General features: G+C 40.2%; 1 protein-coding gene across 4 annotated transcripts in view; it reads right to left on the bottom strand.

Annotated features, from left to right (window-relative positions):
- The window catches only part of PIGN (phosphatidylinositol glycan anchor biosynthesis class N), a 110,372-nt gene that overhangs the window by 60,178 nt on the left and 31,486 nt on the right, over positions 1 to 18,708 (bottom strand). For all 4 annotated transcript variants that reach the window (XR_012774369.1, XR_012774370.1, XM_075493972.1 and 1 more), the window contains 7 exons: positions 16,914 to 17,038; positions 15,759 to 15,889; positions 11,780 to 11,896; positions 6,904 to 6,944; positions 4,890 to 4,949; positions 3,709 to 3,801; positions 1,764 to 1,819 (listed from right to left, as the gene is read on the bottom strand). Coding sequence is in view for 2 of the 4 variants with exons in the window: in XM_075493972.1 (XP_075350087.1) it covers positions 1,764 to 1,819; positions 3,709 to 3,801; positions 4,890 to 4,949; positions 6,904 to 6,944; positions 11,780 to 11,896; positions 15,759 to 15,889; positions 16,914 to 17,038 (623 nt within the window). In the remaining 2 variants the exon portion in view is untranslated. The remainder of the gene's footprint in view (positions 1 to 1,763; positions 1,820 to 3,708; positions 3,802 to 4,889; positions 4,950 to 6,903; positions 6,945 to 11,779; positions 11,897 to 15,758; positions 15,890 to 16,913; positions 17,039 to 18,708) is intronic.

The raw sequence follows: 18,708 nt of genomic DNA, 5'->3' as shown, positions 1-18,708 counted from the left end.
CTATTAGTAACAGGTTGGGCAAGGCCCCTTGGTAGCTTCCCAGACATGGGCCAAGTTTTGAAAGTCAAGGAAAGTGGTGAAGACTAATTCGAATCTGGCCAAACTCCCCCCCGCCACAGCACACTGTGGATGAGTATTTGCATTAATGTATGACCATCTGTGGTATGAGTCGTCTTCTGTTTTCCTAGAGTGAATATGAACAATATCATCTTGAGGAACCAAAGAACGTCTTTACCCATACAACATGCAAGCATAGACACCTTTTGTAAGGTAATTCACACATCCAAGGAATTATTTTGGTCTCATACAAAAACCTTTCCTGGAAGGACCATTAGCCCAAATTCTGATTCAGAAAAGTTTTAAGAATACCTAAAGAAAGTAAAATAAATTTATTTTTGCAACGGACCATATCAAAGTAACAACATGTTCATACCAAGTTTTAGTCATATTTTCAAAGTGATAAATGTCTCAGACATTTCCACTTAAAACAATCCAACATATCATAAAAAAAGAAAGACACCAGTCCATAAGGCAATCAATAACACTCAGTTCCTTTAAAGATAAATTTAGCATTAAGAAAAACACATCCTATTTTACAGAATCAGTCTTATTTATTGGGGAAAGATAAAATTCAAACAAGAGCTGTGAAATCAAATGAATAGTCTTTCCTACAGAATCATAGATGACTGACCAACCTTTCCATATGTCATTTTTGTTCCATACAGATCAGTAAATTCTTTGATAATGCACCTGTCATTCTTAATCAGAATTTGATCTAAAATATTCATTATGTACCCAAGATTGACTTGACTCATGTCTCAGAGACCGTCTTGAACCTTTCCCTTCAAAGAAGCTAGTGGTATAAAATAACACAGTAAATCTCTGTTCAGAAAGACAGCAATCTTATTTAGCATTTAAACATACTTCACAGGAACAGATTCAAGTACTTTTTACCACTCCTATGATTTAAAGATCCTAATTAACATCAGTTTTATTTCCCAAAGGAAAACATCTGCTCTTGGTGACAAAGTGTTTTCAGAGCACTCCACAAACTGAAAGCTGAACTGAGCAGTACCACATGCACCCATAGCAAAGCTTTCAAAAACCTTTCGGGGGGAAAGAAAAAGGAAAAAAGCAGCTTTAATTGGATAAGAGTGAAGAGTGAGTGGGCCAGTAACTGCTCCATACACTAGAACACAGAGCTCACAGACACACAAATCACTACAGAGACTCCTTCACAGCCCTGGAAACACTAACACTAGGCAGCACAAATTCTAAAGATTTTGAGGTTCTTTTCTGGATGTAAGGCATTTTGTTTGCTTTTCATTAGAATTTAAATAACAGAAAAAACAATTCTTAGTTCAACTTTTATATACATATAAACAAGAACAGATTGTATTTCCTGACCCTATAGGGACTTACATCTCCCAAGGAATGCTAAAAGAACATAGCAAAAAAAGAAGTCAGTGAAAATTACCGTGCAGTCTATATATAGCTATATTGTCAAAAAGCTTAGGCAAATAACCCTTAACTGAAAACTAAATGTAAGGAATAGATTTTTTTAAAAAATCTACTTCTAACCAGAATTTTTAAACAGAAGTTAATTGCATGGAGTTCTAGTGCAAAGTTTCATAGTCAGATAAACACTATAATTTAAAAAAGAGACTGAAGAGACCAAATTTCTGTTGTTGCATCTCATTGGAATACCGAAGTGATACGACAAACAATCAGGTAAAATATATATAGTTTTTACAGACACTTACTTAAACGGTGTGAACAGAAATGACAGCGTAGTTTCCTTTTTCTGACTCATCTTAACCTGCATTAAAAAAAGCATTAAACCATTATATGCAAGTTGCAACAAGACTAAAAATTGCATCAGGAATTAAATCACAGAAGAGTTCTAAGACTTTGGAAAAGGAATGAAATCACACTGTCAATATATTGTCCAGGAAACTGGGTGTTATGCTCCCATATGTGTAACTCTTCTGAGTTCCTGGAAAGCCAGACCTGCTCTAAAGTAGGTAAAATAAACCACTCCCCAGCCAGTGATTTTCACAGAAGGACTTCTACAGTTTGCAGGATAAAGCAAAGATATGGCTAGAAGTGCTACCAGACTTCAGTGACAACCTCCCTCGATGAAACCAGTATTATTTACACCAGAGGGCAAATAGTACACTGTGGCAACACTGCCGAAGCAATGCTGTTAGACTGATTAACCTGCACACGGATAAAAATAGAAGATTTTGATGCTGTCAGAGCCACTTTGCCCAAGGCGCTTCAAAATATCTTTACGGCCTCCTGCAGCAGCCTGACTTGAGTCTGACTGTTGGCATAAAGCGCAGATAGGAATTTTCTAAGCGTACTGCTCCCAAAACCTGACAGCTTGAAGTAGCAACCCGCACGTCTCCCTGTCCATCCAAGGCAACATCCTCTCCAGGGAGTACAAACTGTGGTCAGGTCAGTCCATCACAGGAACAGTAAAACCCCACTTGGCATATCTAAGCTAGCGCGCTACTTCTGCTTCAGCAGAGAAATGCAAAGGAAATTCACATGATCCTTCCAAAACAATGCTAGAAACAAGCCAGCCAACAAGAAAATAGATAATTTAGCACTACAAAATGACAGAATAAAAAAAAACTTAAAGAAAAGAAAGACCAGAACTTTTTCTTTTTTTGAATAATCATCGAGACACCAATTTAACTGAAAAAGACCCGAGTCACATCCTTAATTCTTAGAGCAGAGGTCTTCCAACTGCGGAGGTTATACCAGCACGCTTCAGCTTCGCAGCCAGCCAGCCAGTCACTGCCCCTGCTACGTGCCAGCTTTCCACCACAGATTTGGAAGTGACTCTGCTGCTGACACTGCCAACCTGGTATCCACACAAACTACATTTGGGAACATGGCATCCAAGGAACAGAAGGTGCTGATGGTGCTAATCTCTTGAAGGTACTCTCAGGCTAGTTTCTTGTTCCATCATCGTCACACAGATTTCCTAACAGGGCAACAGTTCTCTCTCTCAGCTTCCTGTTCGTGGAAAAGATGGTTTTCCTTCAGAGCATTTATATGTCTTGCCAAAACTGAGATTTTTGGATTTGGGACTGTTTTATTCCACAGTTGAAAAGCATCTAGTGAAACATCACCTTTTTTTGCTTGGACTGCATATGTGTTCTCATAATACCATAATATCTGATATTAGATGAATCAAGGCAGAGAAGCCAGAGATGAACACTTGCAGAGCAAAACAACAGATACGACAGCATTAGCTAAAAGTTAATTAGGCCACTAATTTCATTTCTTTAATGGACAGGTGCCTGTTACCTTTTTGATCTGTTTGTGTACTGATCCTGACTTAGAGCCTTGTCTCCCAGCCCCTGTTGCAAAGGCAGTATTTCTCCTTTCAGGTATCAGAACTCAGATTCTACCTACACATTGCAAGTAGGTTTATATTAATATCAATAAACATCAAAAGAATCAAGAAAAAAGTTACTCATTCTTCTTACAAAAAAGGTGTTTATTAAAGTCTTTCAAACTTCTTCAGATACGGCTCACAGCTAGTCAATCAACACCACCCAGTATGTGCATTCAATTTTAGTCCTTTGAATTACAGCATGCTATATACAGCGTACATCCTAGTATAATTATTTTTTACACACAGCAACACCTATTATTCAAAGAAATATTTTTCTTTACCGTATGTTTAGTTACCTTAAATTGCTCAAGAATCTGAACAGCATTGGTGAATATGCTCTCTGCTTTGAAATGAGCACTATTGTTCAGATATTCAAGAGGCAGAGTTCCCTGGGGAAGAAAAATACATATATACATAAAAAAAATTCAAATGAAGAAAGAGGAATTTCTCTAACTGAATGGCAGGCCAAATGAGCAGTAAGAATACTTCAAATTACTGCTGAAATAACTACTGTAACTCCTTTGAAAATTCTCTTCTCACATAATTTCTCAACATTACAGGGACTGTTCATAATATCCCAGCTCATACAGAAATGCAAAAAAGGTAAATAATGGAAGTCATTATTAGAGTATATACTATACAGTAATACAACCTCAACTTTTAATGAGAAGCCATATTTGAAATACCTAAAAGTCTTCCATCCAAAGACTTGCTTGGGCCTGACTCACCCAGTACTCGTGATAGGAAAGCAAGCAGTTCCCGTGCCACCCTACGCTGGGCAGCTTTCCTTGCATGACCAGCAGTGAGTGCAGGACAGGGGGACAGAATTTGGGGCAGAGTCTCCAGAAGTATTTCGAAAAATGTGCTGTAAATCGCTGTTTTACAAATGAAACAAGCAGCATGAAAGCACACTAATGTAATGCTAATTGTTGATTACATATTTATGAGACAACCTTTGGACTACATAATAATATAGAAAGGAAATTCAAAGAAAAAGCCATATCACAGTGAGGGCACTCACTGTTCACTCAATTAGAGGCACAAGATACCATCTGAAGAAAGTACACTAGTTTAAACAAGAAATAATTAAACATTAAATTGCAGGAACCAGCTTGTTTACAGGCTCAGCTTTCATGACCAAAATCAAGTGTTATTCAAACCATATTGCATTTTTACTATCCCTAAAAAACAAAGTAACAAAAAACTTTTATGTAGCTCAAGAGTATAAAGTTGCAGATTATAAAAGGATCAGCTGCCTTTCCAATTGAAAGCACTATACAATATAATAAAAGATTGCGTTTATGCTCCAAACTGACGACATACATATAAAGCTAAAACTACATATAGCCTCCATATAGCAGTTACTATAGCAGTTTTCCAAATTTATAACCTTTCCCCTCACACACCTCAAGTCTTGTCCCCAACACCTCTTTGCGAGAAGGTTTCTACAACATAGAAAAACATTTGTTCTTCTTACCACAGAATTCAGGGGGAAAGGCACACCGATAAGGGAAGCCATCAACGGTGCAACATCAGCCTGTGCAAACAGAAGCATCCTCATTTTAAGATAGTTCCAGCTTCTAGAGCTAATAAATTCAGTTTAATTTTAACGTTTCTGCATTTGCAAAAGGAAATGGTATAATACTGTGAAGTTCTGACAGAAAACTCCTTTATAATATTTGTTTAGTTTCCAGTAGTCATCATAGCATGATTAGATTCAAAATCTGAGGCTCTACTACTGATAAAGCTTCAAAAATGCATTTAGTTTAAAAACCAAATATAAAACCCCACAGCATTTATTTGCAGGAATTCAGTACCTCCTTCACTGCACTCAGAGGCATACCGCTTTTTATGACTATTTATAGCACAGAAAGAACTAATTTCATATTTACAGTTTTAAGCAGTACACCGAATATACTGCTTTTCACAGCACTCCTTATCCTGTGTTTCCACAGTGCCCATTACTCACCTTCCTCCCTTCAGAGAGCGATTCTGCACTTTTACTCATGCCCCAGTCAACCCTCAGCCAGGCCCCTCAATCTACACCAAGGCTTCTCATAAAATGTTACCATTACCTTCTACTTGTGATGATAAACACTGACTCTCACCAGGTTTGTATTTTCCTTTATATTAAAACTATGCACCGAAATTCTTTTTTCCCCAGCATAAATCTGAAGAAACTATACTGAAGCCACAGGCACTGCTCCAGCCTCAGATCTACTGTGCAGAAGGAGACTTGAAACCATTATTTGTAGAGGACAATAGACTTGTAATATAATAGTAAGCAGAAGTCTAGTTTGCTATTTTTACCCATAGTCCCAACACGTACTATAGGACAAAAGCTCTGTCTTTGGGGACTCCATTACCCAGAACAAGGCGACACCCGAGACTCTTCTATACAGTCTCAAAATAAGATCCCCATAACTCCTGCCAACCTTGAGAGTAAAAATTCATCCCTAATTTTGTACCAGGGCTTTGCTGAAAGCAGCTGATCCAGAACATTCCCAACTTCAACCTTCTAGCACGAATTTATTTCCCTTGTTTGAGCAGGTTTGGAATCTGTTATTAATCTATTGGATTTCATAGGATGACAGGAAGTAAGAAGCAAACAAGCTTTAGGTGCACACATGTATGTGCGTTATCATCATGATTTAAAAAAAGCTTGGCCGATTTAGTGTCAAGGGTTAAGTTGTCCACCTTTTTTTCTTTCTTTACAGCACAAATTGTCTAAATTGCTAAGTGGCTGGGCCATAATCACAGACCCTGTTGAAAAAAAACCACAGTTTAACAGTATAGCAAGAACTGGTTTTGATTCAATAATGATAGCAACTTCTGGAAAAAAGTGACAAAATACAGACACTGAAATAGATAGCTCTGAAAAAACTACACTGAACATACACATGGATAACTTAAGTGTAGCAAAAAGCATACAGCAGATGCTCACTAACTTGGGAAACATGGACATCAGACCATGCTTTCTTTGTGTTTAGCTGGCCACCTTCACAGGAGATACCGAGGAGGTGTAAGCTCAGCTCCAGAACAGTTTTGAAGTAGAAAGTAGGGGGAAAGCATCACAAATTAATTCTAAAGGTTTGCAAAAGCAAATCCCACTCTGAAAACACATTAGATGCTATTCAAATTACTTTCAGATAATGCACTAAGCTTTCAGGGAGTACCTGGCATATTTCTATGAGTACTGCACTCTTTCTACAATGGCATATGATCATATAACTAAAAATGGTGTGATAATGCATCTTTAGGAAGAGAAGTTGTACATAGCTGCCACATCTTAACAAGCAGTTTAAACTTTTTCATATTATGTTCAGTATAGGTGCAGTTCTTGCAACTCTTCAACACTTAAGAAACACATTCCAGGGAAATGCTACGTCAGTGTGATCATTCATTCAAATTCCATCAATCAGTTTAAATCACACAAAACTCATAATTTAAGGTGAAAATTTATGAGCTATGAAATTAGGTATGTTTGATACCTGATTGACATCAAGCCTCTTCAAGTTCTCCAGTTTCCATTCTGCAAGAAACAATAGAGCACATGAACAGCTAATCTACATGGATTTGAAAGGGATAATTCAGTTGACATTTAACGTCTTGTTGCCATTTTCCGTAAAGTGTTGGTACTAAAGAAAATTATAATTTGGCTGTAGGATGCTAGCTCAAGAGGGATTACAGATGGAACTCAACAGGCAGAAACAATAAAACGCATTCATTTCAGTTCACATTTTCTTTTATCCATCAGGATAAACTGCTGCCTGCAATTGTGACCCAGATCAGTTGAAGAAAGTCCAAGGTTTTATTTTTTTCAGTACAGTATAGAAAGTGATGTATTACCTCCTGTGCCAACTAAAAGATTCAAACGCAGGTTTAGGAGAAGGGCTGTTTAAATCTCTTCAATAGTTTTTAAAAAAGGTTAATCCAAGGTCCCCCATATGCTGGTACAGAGTGGTACAAACATACTTCATGTCTGCCATAAGCAATACCGGCCAAGAGCAAGCTCAAGGGAAAAGTTCAATGATTTAGCAATCAGAACAACTACAACAAAGGCAGAGACAAAGCCAAATCTACAAGCCCCTAAAGCTGTGGTGCATCATACAAAAAGCTGGTTCAAAGCCGTATTTTCCTGCTCTCCATTAGCCTCTAAGGAAATAAAGAGGAAATTGCCTGTTTTCTTTGTGGGTAGGGAGTTATTTAAGTACAGAGTTTAGAAGGGTTTGGGTCCCCCCCCCCATGTCTTCTTTTCCTAATGTTTAAATTTGCTGCCCCACTACCCACAGCAATAATATGAGCAGGAAAAAAAAAAAAAAAAAACAACCAACAAAAACAAAAAAACCCCCAAAACACCCCAAAAAAGATAACACACAGCTTTTTTTTTTTTTTTATTCAAGCTTAAAAAAAATCAGATACAAAGGAAAACATGACAGGGGCTGAAACAGATTTGCTGATACAGTACTTAAAATACTGTCAATGATCTACCTAGAGCAGATCGCAAGTACAGCAGTAAAGGCGTCGGGGGCACCTACCCTCAACTTGGGAACCAAACTTAATGTTAGCACCAGGGGCACAGCCACCTTCCTCAGCATGCACAGAAAGCTAAACGGGCCAGACACTGCCCTCCTAATGCCACTTGCTGAAATGGCACCGCAGAAAGAGCACAAACGGAAACAGGAGTCCGCCTAGCACCTCAGACCATTGACGGTGTAGCCACGTTGCCCAAAATTATCATTTGGGTTCATATGAAGTAGAAGTTTAAATGCACCAGAAACAGGCTTCATGAAAAATACTGGTAAGCCATCGCTCAAAGGTCTGGCTCAACCTCATTTATTTTCTCCAAACAGGCATTCAAATCCTAGACCATACCATCCTTTCTCCATCTTTTGATACAGCCTGTCTGTGCCAGACCCAAACCTGTCTCAGCTGAAAACAGCCCAAGACAGGAAACATCCACATTTGCAGTATTGCATGTACCAAACTTATTTTCAGCAACTAGTTCATACCACTGCTAGCTTCGGGGATCTGAGTACAGGTCCACTGTTATTTCGTCCCAAGAGCACCCTGAAGAGCTGCCATGTACCTTAACAACAGCGAGATATACCATTACAGCAAGTTCCCATGGCAACGCAGGGGAAGTATGATCAGCATTAATCACAAATTGTGTTAAACTCACACCAAAATGGACAAGTTTGCTTCCTTTTGCTTCCCAGAAAAGGAAATGGGTTTATATGTCCAGAGATATAGACTCTCACCCATACTTCTATTATATAAATGCACTGTTTGTTTTCCTTTAAATAACATTTTCCAATGAAAAGTGTTGGAAAACTGTCTACACGCACACAATGTGCTTAAGGTAGGAAGAAACTGTAGCTCGGCTAGAGAAACATCTAGCTTTGCCAGAAGCTTTTACATCTCTGCTTCCCCTACTCAGATATTCCCCAAAAGGCACAGAGTTGAAGACATCTGCCTTGGGCCAGGAGCCGTAAGACACTGAGCCCAGGAGCTCCCGAGGACCGGGACATACCTGCAGAGCGGCCAGTCCGGGCTGTCCTCCCGGGAGCGAGATGCCTTGGGTGTAGGTGCTGCCCATCCTGGTTGACAATTCCAGCTCACTGTCTAAGTTTCCTGTACAGTGCTCAGCACAGTTTTCCACGTGCTTGATAGGGTTTTTTTTTTTTCCTGTATCCTGCCCTGCTTTTACTGCAGCCCGCTGGGCAGTCAGATGCAAACAGTCCAGGGGAAACAGCAGGGAAGCACCGGTTCAAGAAGAGGCTGAGGATGAGGTTACACGAGCCAAAGAAAATCTCACATAAAACCCCAGAGAAGCAAAAACAGTGAAGGGGTACACCGAGCTCCCTCAGCCGCGACAAAGCAGGCTGAGCCCTCTCCAAAACAGGGACGTGTATAGATGAAAACAACCACCCCACGTCCTTCTGCTGCGGGAGGCTGTGCGTTCACTTACAAGCTTCTCTGGACTTGCGCCCCAAGGCCACCCGGCGGGGCCTGCGCTGAGAAGCCGGAGAGCAGCTCTGTATTCTCTTTCTTTCTGAAGAAGGGTCAAGCCAACAGCCAAACGGGTAATACTACACATTGCCCACAGGATGCAGGGCTGCCGTCACAAATCTCTCCAAGATGATTGCATGGCCAGGCCTGAGGGAAGGCAGAGCACAGGTGAAGGGACTGATGAGGAGAAGGCTGTCATCCCAGAGCAGACACCGTGCCCTTCCGGCCATCCAAGGAGCACATTAATCCTTGCATGACAAATTGGACAGACTAAGTCCTGCCTGTTGGCACCGCCTTTGGAGGTTATCAACCCTCGATGGCAATGATGAGAAGAGAGACAATTCACTGAGCTGCCTACAGCCTGCTTGCACTGAACAGAGCATAAGAAGTTTGTCAGCATTAGAAATACTCTGTGGTTGCCATGCACTCTTAACTCAGAGAAATTAGGAAGGATTGTCAATAGATGCAAGAACCTGAACACTGGTGCATGCAACTGCAAATATAAGTCGACACCCACATCCATCAGTGACACAGCAGTCTTGAAAACGCTCTCCTCTCCTGCACACAGTCTCAACTGCATTTGTATGGAGCAGGAAAGGCAAATTCAAAAGAACTTTTCAAGAGACCTCTTTTAAGCATCTTTTCTTTCATATGTTAGCTTTGTGAAAATATCTGGGATTGTAACTTAACGGAGTAGCTGAACTGTATCGACTTGCAAAAGTGCCAAGTTCCATTTCAACAATTTTTTCTTTACTTTTAAGCTACATAGCCTACTAGAAGCTATAATGTGCTACCATAAAGAGAACAGTCACTTTTTAAGAAGATACTTATTACTCAAATAGAGATTCAAACTCCCAAGATACTCAGAGAGACTCAAATCTCCAATAGAGATTATCCCTAGCAATTAAGAACCTGTAAAGATAGTGCCTAAACAGAACAACAACATGCTCGACAGCTGGAAAGCTGCAGAGCAAGTCCAGAATGAAGGGAAGAGTTTCTGGTGTTTGCTTTGGGGTGTTTGTTTTTTTGTCTGGTTGTTGGTTTGTTTTTTTTTTTTTTTAAACCAACAGAAGGAAAATATGAAGCAGGCACAGCAGGGTGCACATTCCCTCCTTTAAGAAAATACACATTTCCTAACATATGACAGCCAAAAAGCTTTCCCTATTCTGTACCTGGAAGTCAGCTCAATACTCATCCTTTTTGAAATGCTCTCACACAATTTTCATCATTACTTGAAGTCAAACACTGAGGTTTATACTAAAGCTGGTGAGAATCAAGGAAACTGACAGCTGTAAAAATCAACTATTACAGATCAACCCTCAGAGACTTCAAGTGTCCTTAGAAGTCTAGCAGATCAACCATCACAGACACCAAAATCAGTTGGTTTTACTCTGTCTTCTATTTTCTATTCTACATCTTCTTTTCAATTTTGTCAGAGATGTCATAGTTGCATAGCAGCAGTTAATCACAAAGAGTGAAATGTTAGCATGGTCTATATCTGAGAAGTCCTGTTTGTTTAATCTGTTACCAAATACCTTCTCAAGAGCGGGGCGGGGTTAAAACCTCAGGGCTGAAGTCATTTTTGCCTGTTTTCTCTTCGCCACTGTAGCTTGACAAACAATCCAATAAAATAGAAAGTCATTACCTCATTGATCGCGAGTAACAACCTGAGAGATTCAAGGCATCTTAAGAAACGGAGCAGGCTACAAGAATGGGGCACATGAAAGAGGAAGAGCTTGCACAGTTTAATCACATATGGTTCTAGAAATCCATTGATATTTCAGTAAGCCAGTATTTATTACATTATATTTTTGAAATAGTAAAAATGAATTCTTTTTTAAAAAGTTTACTCTTCTTAAATAAATTACAAAGGGGAAAAATAATGGTAAAGAGCCACAGTTTTTCATTGAGAAAGACTGTTTACATTTCCACAACAGCCACAAGGATGCAAGTGATACAAGACAGCCCCTGGAAAGTCCCCAGGGTTGTACCGTGAAGCTAGGAAAGACTCTTAGGACATGTCAACTTATAATGTTTCTGTACAAATAGCTTTTAACCTCTGGGAGTCTTCCTAAGAATTAAGTCTCCTCTGGAACTAAGTTTTAGGAGTGTGAATAGCCTCCTGTACCCAAAGAGAGAAAGCCTTCAATTCCATGATTGGAGAAGAAAACTGACTCTGATATTATCTACCCGATTTTGCAATATCCTTCATAGGCATGCCCTGTCACCTTTTCTTTCCACACCACACAAAGCAAGTCATATTTACTGTAATGGAACAGATGTCAGTGAAGATCAACAGGTTAAACACCTCCCTTTCCACCAAAATCTTGCACTTAAGTTTTATATTTCACCTACCTTTCAAAAAGTTGTCTTCAAAGAACTGTGATGTGACTTTCTGGGGATAATTCACTCCAGCACCCCAAACAATCAGTGGTGTTAAAGTTTCTGAGGGATGACCAGCTCCATGGGATCCTAAGATACACCAAACCAAAAAAAGTGTGAACTTTAAGACACATAGCGTAAAACCAAACAAAACCTTACAGAGAACCTATTCCAGCATCATAGCTTATTTTTATGCCACTAACAATAAAGGCTAAATTCAAGTTGCAAATTAGGAAATTGGTACCACTTAAGTCAAGCCTATAAAAATATAACTTTGTATATTAAAAAACCCAAACTGTTAACATACAGAAACTAAAGCCGAAGTATTTGAAAGCCTCAAGGTGTAGAGGAGTTACCTACTCAAAACATGCGTATGTGCCTGTCCTGAGTATCCCATGGAAACCAGGGATGGTTGATTTGAGTAAAATTAGGCACGTGCCCAAAAAATCATATAGAACTGATCTCTGGTCCTCAAATAAGGATTAGAATTCAATTTCAAAACCAGGAGACAATACGCATTGCAACTGTCATCCTTTCCGCAGTGATACAAGTTCATTTTTAAGGTTTTAAAGCCTAGTAGCACACTCCTTAAAAATTGATAAAACACGACTTCCTTCCCCAGGGAAATTAATTCCCTCCGGATTAACGTATCAGCCGCCAAAAGACAGAAGCTTTAAATCTATGACGTCTCAACAGCAGCTGCACTGAAGCAGAAGCCACACAAGCGTGAAAGAAACACTGGTCATTGAACTCAGTGGGTGAGGTACCACAGCAGTGAGATAACCCAGTCTCAAAGGGAGTGACATTGTTGTACAAACTCTATGCCGGTCACTGCACTGTCTACAAGATTATACATTTTCCTTGTATTTGCACAGACGCACACTCTTCCCTCTGTGTGTGTGTGTATATATATATGTACACACACATACATTTTAATAATTACGAAAGGACAGAGAATAACAGATTGTTTTAAGGACAGCTTTTGTTTTTTAAAAAAAAAACAAACCAGAATTTGGTATGAAATTGGGAATAGCATTGAGGCTGTACAACAATCACTATGGTAGAGCTGAAGAGCCAGCTTTGCTTTCTTTAAACAGCTCTAAGCTTAAGAACACACAGGTCTGGGAATAAGATTTCCTATGTTCAGAAATCCCTTGGAAGGCACTCTCTGGGCTCAAAAGCAGCAACAAGTGCTCCTCTTTGCAGAGCCTGGGAAAAGAGCAGATGGAGAGAACGCTTTCTCCACCTTCCAGGCATCAGTTATTTCTTTCTGTTGCAGGTGGGAAGTGCAATTTTGGTGAGCTTTCATTTCAGCCAAGCCACCAGCTCCATCAGCATTTTACTGAGACTCTACCTCCATGAATACTTTAAGGCAGATACAGCTGAGAGAGGCAGCTGTATCCACCCTCCACCTGTTATAAGAACCAGGTTTCAGCCTGCTCTGAATCATGGGGGGGGGGAATTTGATCTTCAGCTGGGTCAGTTCCCTGTTCCACCCCTCAGCACCCTCCAAACACACCTTTTCAGGGGAAAGGGAGGGAAAGGGTGCTGCTGTTTAGTTTTCTTTTCTCGGGTCCAGCATACCACACAGTAGTACTTGTGCCAGGATGGTAGCAGCAACAAGTGGCCAAGGTGAGGGTGGGTGTGGGACCACCTATGCTGGTGCTCAGCAGTTCCGTCTGAGATCAGCTTAAAGCAAAGTCATGGAGTCAGACTGAGAAAGCAAGTGATTTTACTGGTCTTTGCCAACAACCACAGTTTCTTTGATTATGTCAAGTTCAGAACATGTTCTCTTCCCTAAGAGGTCCCCCCTGCCCTTTTAATTTTTAGCTTGTTTTAAAACTGGTGCACATCCCATTCTGCAAATAACCACTCAAAGACCGCAGCAATCGCTGATACTACAAGCTCAAATAAAAAGCTACTGAACTAGCCTTCAGACCGCTGGCTGAGCATCATCTCTGGGTTTGCTCTTGGACTCACTAAACTAAACTTTAAAGCTGATCCCCTGGCAGAAGATCAAGCTTTTTCTTCAAGACAGAAAGAGATGACAGAAAACTATGACAGACCAGTGGTTCTCAAAGCCTGAAGAGTTACTCCTGTCACCTTTTATTCCTTCTTCAAAGGATCCAGTAAGTACACGATGAGAACTCCCCAGCGGCACACTCGGGCAGCGAGGAGGGCCAACAGCACCCCCGGCTGCGTTAACAGGAGCACGGTCCAGGGAAGGGGTTATCCTCCTCTACTCAGTACTTGTGAGGCAACCTCTAGACACTGGATCTGGTTTTGGGCCCCTCCAGTACAGGAGAGATATCAACCATCTGGAATGAGCTCAGTGGGGGCCCCCAAATTGGTTTGAGAAGCACTTGTCCTGTGAGGAGACGCTGAGGGACTGGGACTTGTTCAGCCTGGAAAAGAAATGGCTTTGGGGAGGACGTAGCAGAGCATCCTGCCTGTACCCCACTGCGAGGGGGTTTGAGAGAGGATGGAGCCAGGGTCTCACTGCAGTGCATGGTAGGAGGATGAGATAGAACAGGCATAAGTTGAAACAAAAGAGGTTCAGATTGCAGATAAACAAAGCCTTTTCCCCCTCCATGAGGGCAGGCAAGCAGCGGAGCAGGCTGCCAAAAGGGGTTGCATAGGCTCCATCCTTTGAGGTTTTAAAGGCCCTGCTGGATAAAGCCCAAGCAGCTATGTCTGATCCCAAAGCTGATCCTCCTTTGAGTAGGTGGTTGGACCTCCTGAGGTCCCTATGATCATATATCTTATAAATAAATAAATAAATAAATATATACACACACCCCTCATAAAAAATTATGAAACTACTGCTTGAAACAGACAAAAAAAATATATGCCAGAATTAAAATTTTATTGCAAGCAGCAGTCAGCTCAACAGCAAATAATATTCAAAACAGACTATTTTGCAAACGAGCAGATGGTAATTATGCTGATTTTGAATAAATATATGAATATTTTTGTCATCTCTGAGGACAGAAAAAGTCTGCATCCCTTCCATTTAGAAAGTTTAGGATTTCACACACAGAATAAGATGCTGAATTTTGCCAAGACCACGCCTGAAGCATCCTTGGTTCAAAAGTGTCACAGTTAGGAGTTACAAACACACACAGCATTGGGAGAGAGACTTATCACTTTCATTGGGTGCACACAAGTACAAGAGTGTTCTTAGAATTCTTGAAAAAAGAAAAAAGGAAAAAAAAATTGTCTAAATGAGTTCCCCACCATAAACTCTTCGCCTCATCTGCCCTAATCTAGTTATGCCAAAAATGTCTCAAGTCATTCGGCCACTGTGGTCATGCCCTTCACAAGTGCCCGCTGTGGGCACCACCCGCCTCACTCCCCTTTCTGTACTCTCAGCTGCTCCACCTAGTCTCCAGCACCAGCCTCCTCTAGAGAGATCACACAGCAGTCCCATCCTTTCTGCTGTGCCTAAAAGGCCAAAATAAGCAAAAAGTTCCCCTCCCCAAAGTTTCCCCTCAGTTTTACCAAAAGGTGGACAGATTTGCCACCTTTTCCAGGTGTTTCAGAGCACCAAAGTAAAAACTGTATCTCCCACGTGGGCTGGAACAAGACCAACTTTGCTGTTGGCAGCCAAATAACACAATCTCCTCCTGCTTGGGCTAGTTTTCTGCGGGGAGGCTCTGACAGAGGTGATATTCAGGTCTTTTTATTCCAACTAGCAGCCACTAAGGGAGTTAAGCTTTACCCTATTAATTTTCTTTTTTCTGTCCAGATATGCAACTCAGCTGTCACAGGGCTGATGAGGGCCCCTGCAGCCAATTAACCATTTCCTAATTTGCATGGGTTTCATATACAAGCAACACTTAGGATATTAAATCAAAGCAGGGGCTCCAAAGCTTCTAATGGGACAGAGCTCTAATCATACTCCATATACGCACCCATAAACTCATCTGACTCAACATTTAAAAAGACTCACCCCAATCTGTCATTCCATGGTCAGAAGTTAAAATAAATGCAGTTTTCCCATCATTTCCATAGAAATCGTCAATCATCAAAGTAATTTCTCTTACACCCTCATCAACTTTTTTAATATTCTCCTTGTATTCCCTAGAAAAATAAGAAAAAAACAGTTGTTAGATTCACAGTGGCTCTCACACTCAGTATAAAGCAAGTTATCCGTGGTCATAATGCCCAGTCCTTTGATTACAGACAGCTTTGTCCTCTACAGAACCTCAAGCTAACAAAAGGCATCTGAGATATAAAATCTCTCCTCCTCTAGGTCTTAGGTGAGATACTAAATTGTCATAGTACAGTTTGAAGGTTCCTGAAACTAGTCTCAAACGGATGTTTATTTGTATTTCAAATCTGACCTGTCCTTGATTGAAGACCATAATTTAATCACCCATAGCTATCAGGCAAGTTAAGGAGATCAAAAAATGTTCAAAAAATCATAACAAAAAGAACGAGACATAAAGCAAGTATGAACTTTGGAATGATGTAGGAAATCAGGGCAAGGATTCTGAAAGTATGCAAGGATCAAGAGAAAGACATCCTACATTCAAAGCATGTGAGGAAATTACAAGAATGTTCTCAAATAACACACTTCAAGATGAATTGGTGAGGAATACTGCTAATTTAAACTCTTCTCTTTGTTCAGGTGTCCTAAGGAAATCTAAAACATAATGCTGGAATTTGCAGCCATTACTCCTGAGCTTACTGTTGTCTATAAATTCAACCATACCATTTCAGCAATGGGGAATCCAAGAACTGTTTCCATTTTATATTTAAAACTGCAATTTCCTACATATCCTTTAGATTATGCGTTGATTATAATTAAGAGGATCTGCTAAAAATCAGACTCGAGTACAGGAGTATAACCAGGCACACTGTATAGAGCAAAAATCTGTCACTTGTACAGAGGAGACTTTAAAAACAAAAAACCCCAGAAAATTCAAAACATAAGTAATCATGGTGACATATATGACCTATTGTAGAAACCCTCAAGACTTGTTTCAGGCTTGATAAATAGACTTGTTTCAGTCTTGTTTCAGGCTTGACAAATAGCACTGGTAAAAAAGTTACTGTATGCATTTAAAACTAATAAGAAAGATATACTTAACCTCTCAGTTACCTCGAGTTTGGCCGATGAGCATGTCCATTTGTGTCTATGCCTAGCAAATGCAGGAACAGAACCACTTTCTCTTCATTCAGTGCAGAGAACAATGTCTGATTACTTCTGGAAGAATTAAAGAAGCTCTGCATGGAATAAGCCATTAAGATATTAGTCTGAGTACAATGGAAAAAGATTATAGGCAGCCTATTAAAACTAAAATGCAGCTGTTTTCATGTCAAAATACTAACAGTTATTAGAGTTATGAAAGAGAAAAATTAATTACTTTCCAATTTACTTCTCGGAGAATAACTACCATCAATATAGTCAGTCCAAATTTTCAGCCTAGGAGAGGCAATACTCCTCAAGTTGAGGGGTCTTTTTGTTTGGTTTTGGGTTTTTTTTTAAATGTTATTTGAGTTTCTTTAGGCAGAAATACCAGATAACTGTGTGTCATCCCTTCTTTGCCTCCTATGTAATCACAACTATGCACCATTCCCGAGATCTACTTATGGCTTTATATTTCCATTGATTTATCGATTTCAAGCTAGAAACGAAGGTCTCAAATACTCTTGCTTTGGAAGCAGGTTCTGCAGGACTGAGATACCAAGCTACAAATCGTTTGCAGAAACCAAATTAAAACAGAACAAAACAAGACACGCTTTGCAAATACATGAACTACAGAACATCCATCTGCCTTGCACATGTCCTACTTAAGCATCCCTGAGGCAGATGCTGGGGGGATTTTCCCCTCAGATTGAATGAGTCTTGACATGGCTATTCTGTGTTAGACCAGCCATATTACAGCAATGCAAAATGTGGGCAGACAGCTATTCCAACATGATCTCCTTAGTAACAGCACTGCCCAAGGAAACAAAGTTGGGTAGGGTTTTAGTTCAAAGAGCATTCAGAGAACCTTTCAGTACACTAATATAAAGGAAAGCGTCTTCGAATTTCACGCAAGAGTCCAGGGAAAATGCTGGTAGGGCCAGTGAACCATTTCTGCCACCAAAGGACAGAGCAGTCCACCACACACCTGTGATAGCGGTGGAGCTCTTAAAAACTAAATCTCACACCTTGTGTAAATGGGCGTCACTGTACCCAGAGGAAGACCAAACTAGCATCAAGAGTATCATAGTAAGCTATGTCAGGAAACCATGTATGCAATTCCACCTTTTTTTCTCCCTGAATATAGGCAAGCCTCATGGACTAATATTTGCATGCTCTCAACTTCAGCTCTTGTCCAAACAAAATCATGACCAAAGCCCAGAGATATTTTAAATAAAGATACAAGAACATAATCCGATCACATTCAATAGCAATATAATTATTTTTATGGAGATTTCCATTTCCCACAGGGGTCCGTCCACCTGCACATATTTGACCACAGATTGAAGAAACCTTCCAGAGCACACCAGTAATTTGCAGGATACAGTATAATTCTGTTTTCTTATTTTTAATTAAATAAAAGGAAACAACATATCAAAACAGTCAAGCAGGAAACTCCCAAAATTAAATCCTAAAATGTAAATCAGTATTAGAAGGCAGGTATTTTTCTATCACGGACTGATTAAGCAAAAGAAACCATTGTGAGGAAGGCAAGGCCTGAGCTTCTCTGCTCCCACCAGGTGAGTCCCCATGACATACCAAAACCACCCCGCTCCCCCAGCCCCAGCCACCTCGTAACCCAGAGCAGCAGCAGCCAGAAGAGCTTGCCCAACCTCTTGTTAATTAAGAATGAGATAACAAAAGGAAGATGAGTGCAACCTAAGATTTGGCATCTTTTCCCAGAGCAAATAGCAAACTTTATCCCGTG

Source organism: Mycteria americana, chromosome 2 (genome assembly GCF_035582795.1).
Source record: "Mycteria americana isolate JAX WOST 10 ecotype Jacksonville Zoo and Gardens chromosome 2, USCA_MyAme_1.0, whole genome shotgun sequence".
In the NCBI taxonomy this organism is placed as follows: Eukaryota; Metazoa; Chordata; class Aves; order Ciconiiformes; family Ciconiidae; genus Mycteria; species Mycteria americana.
This window is presented reverse-complemented; position numbering and strand designations above follow the sequence as displayed.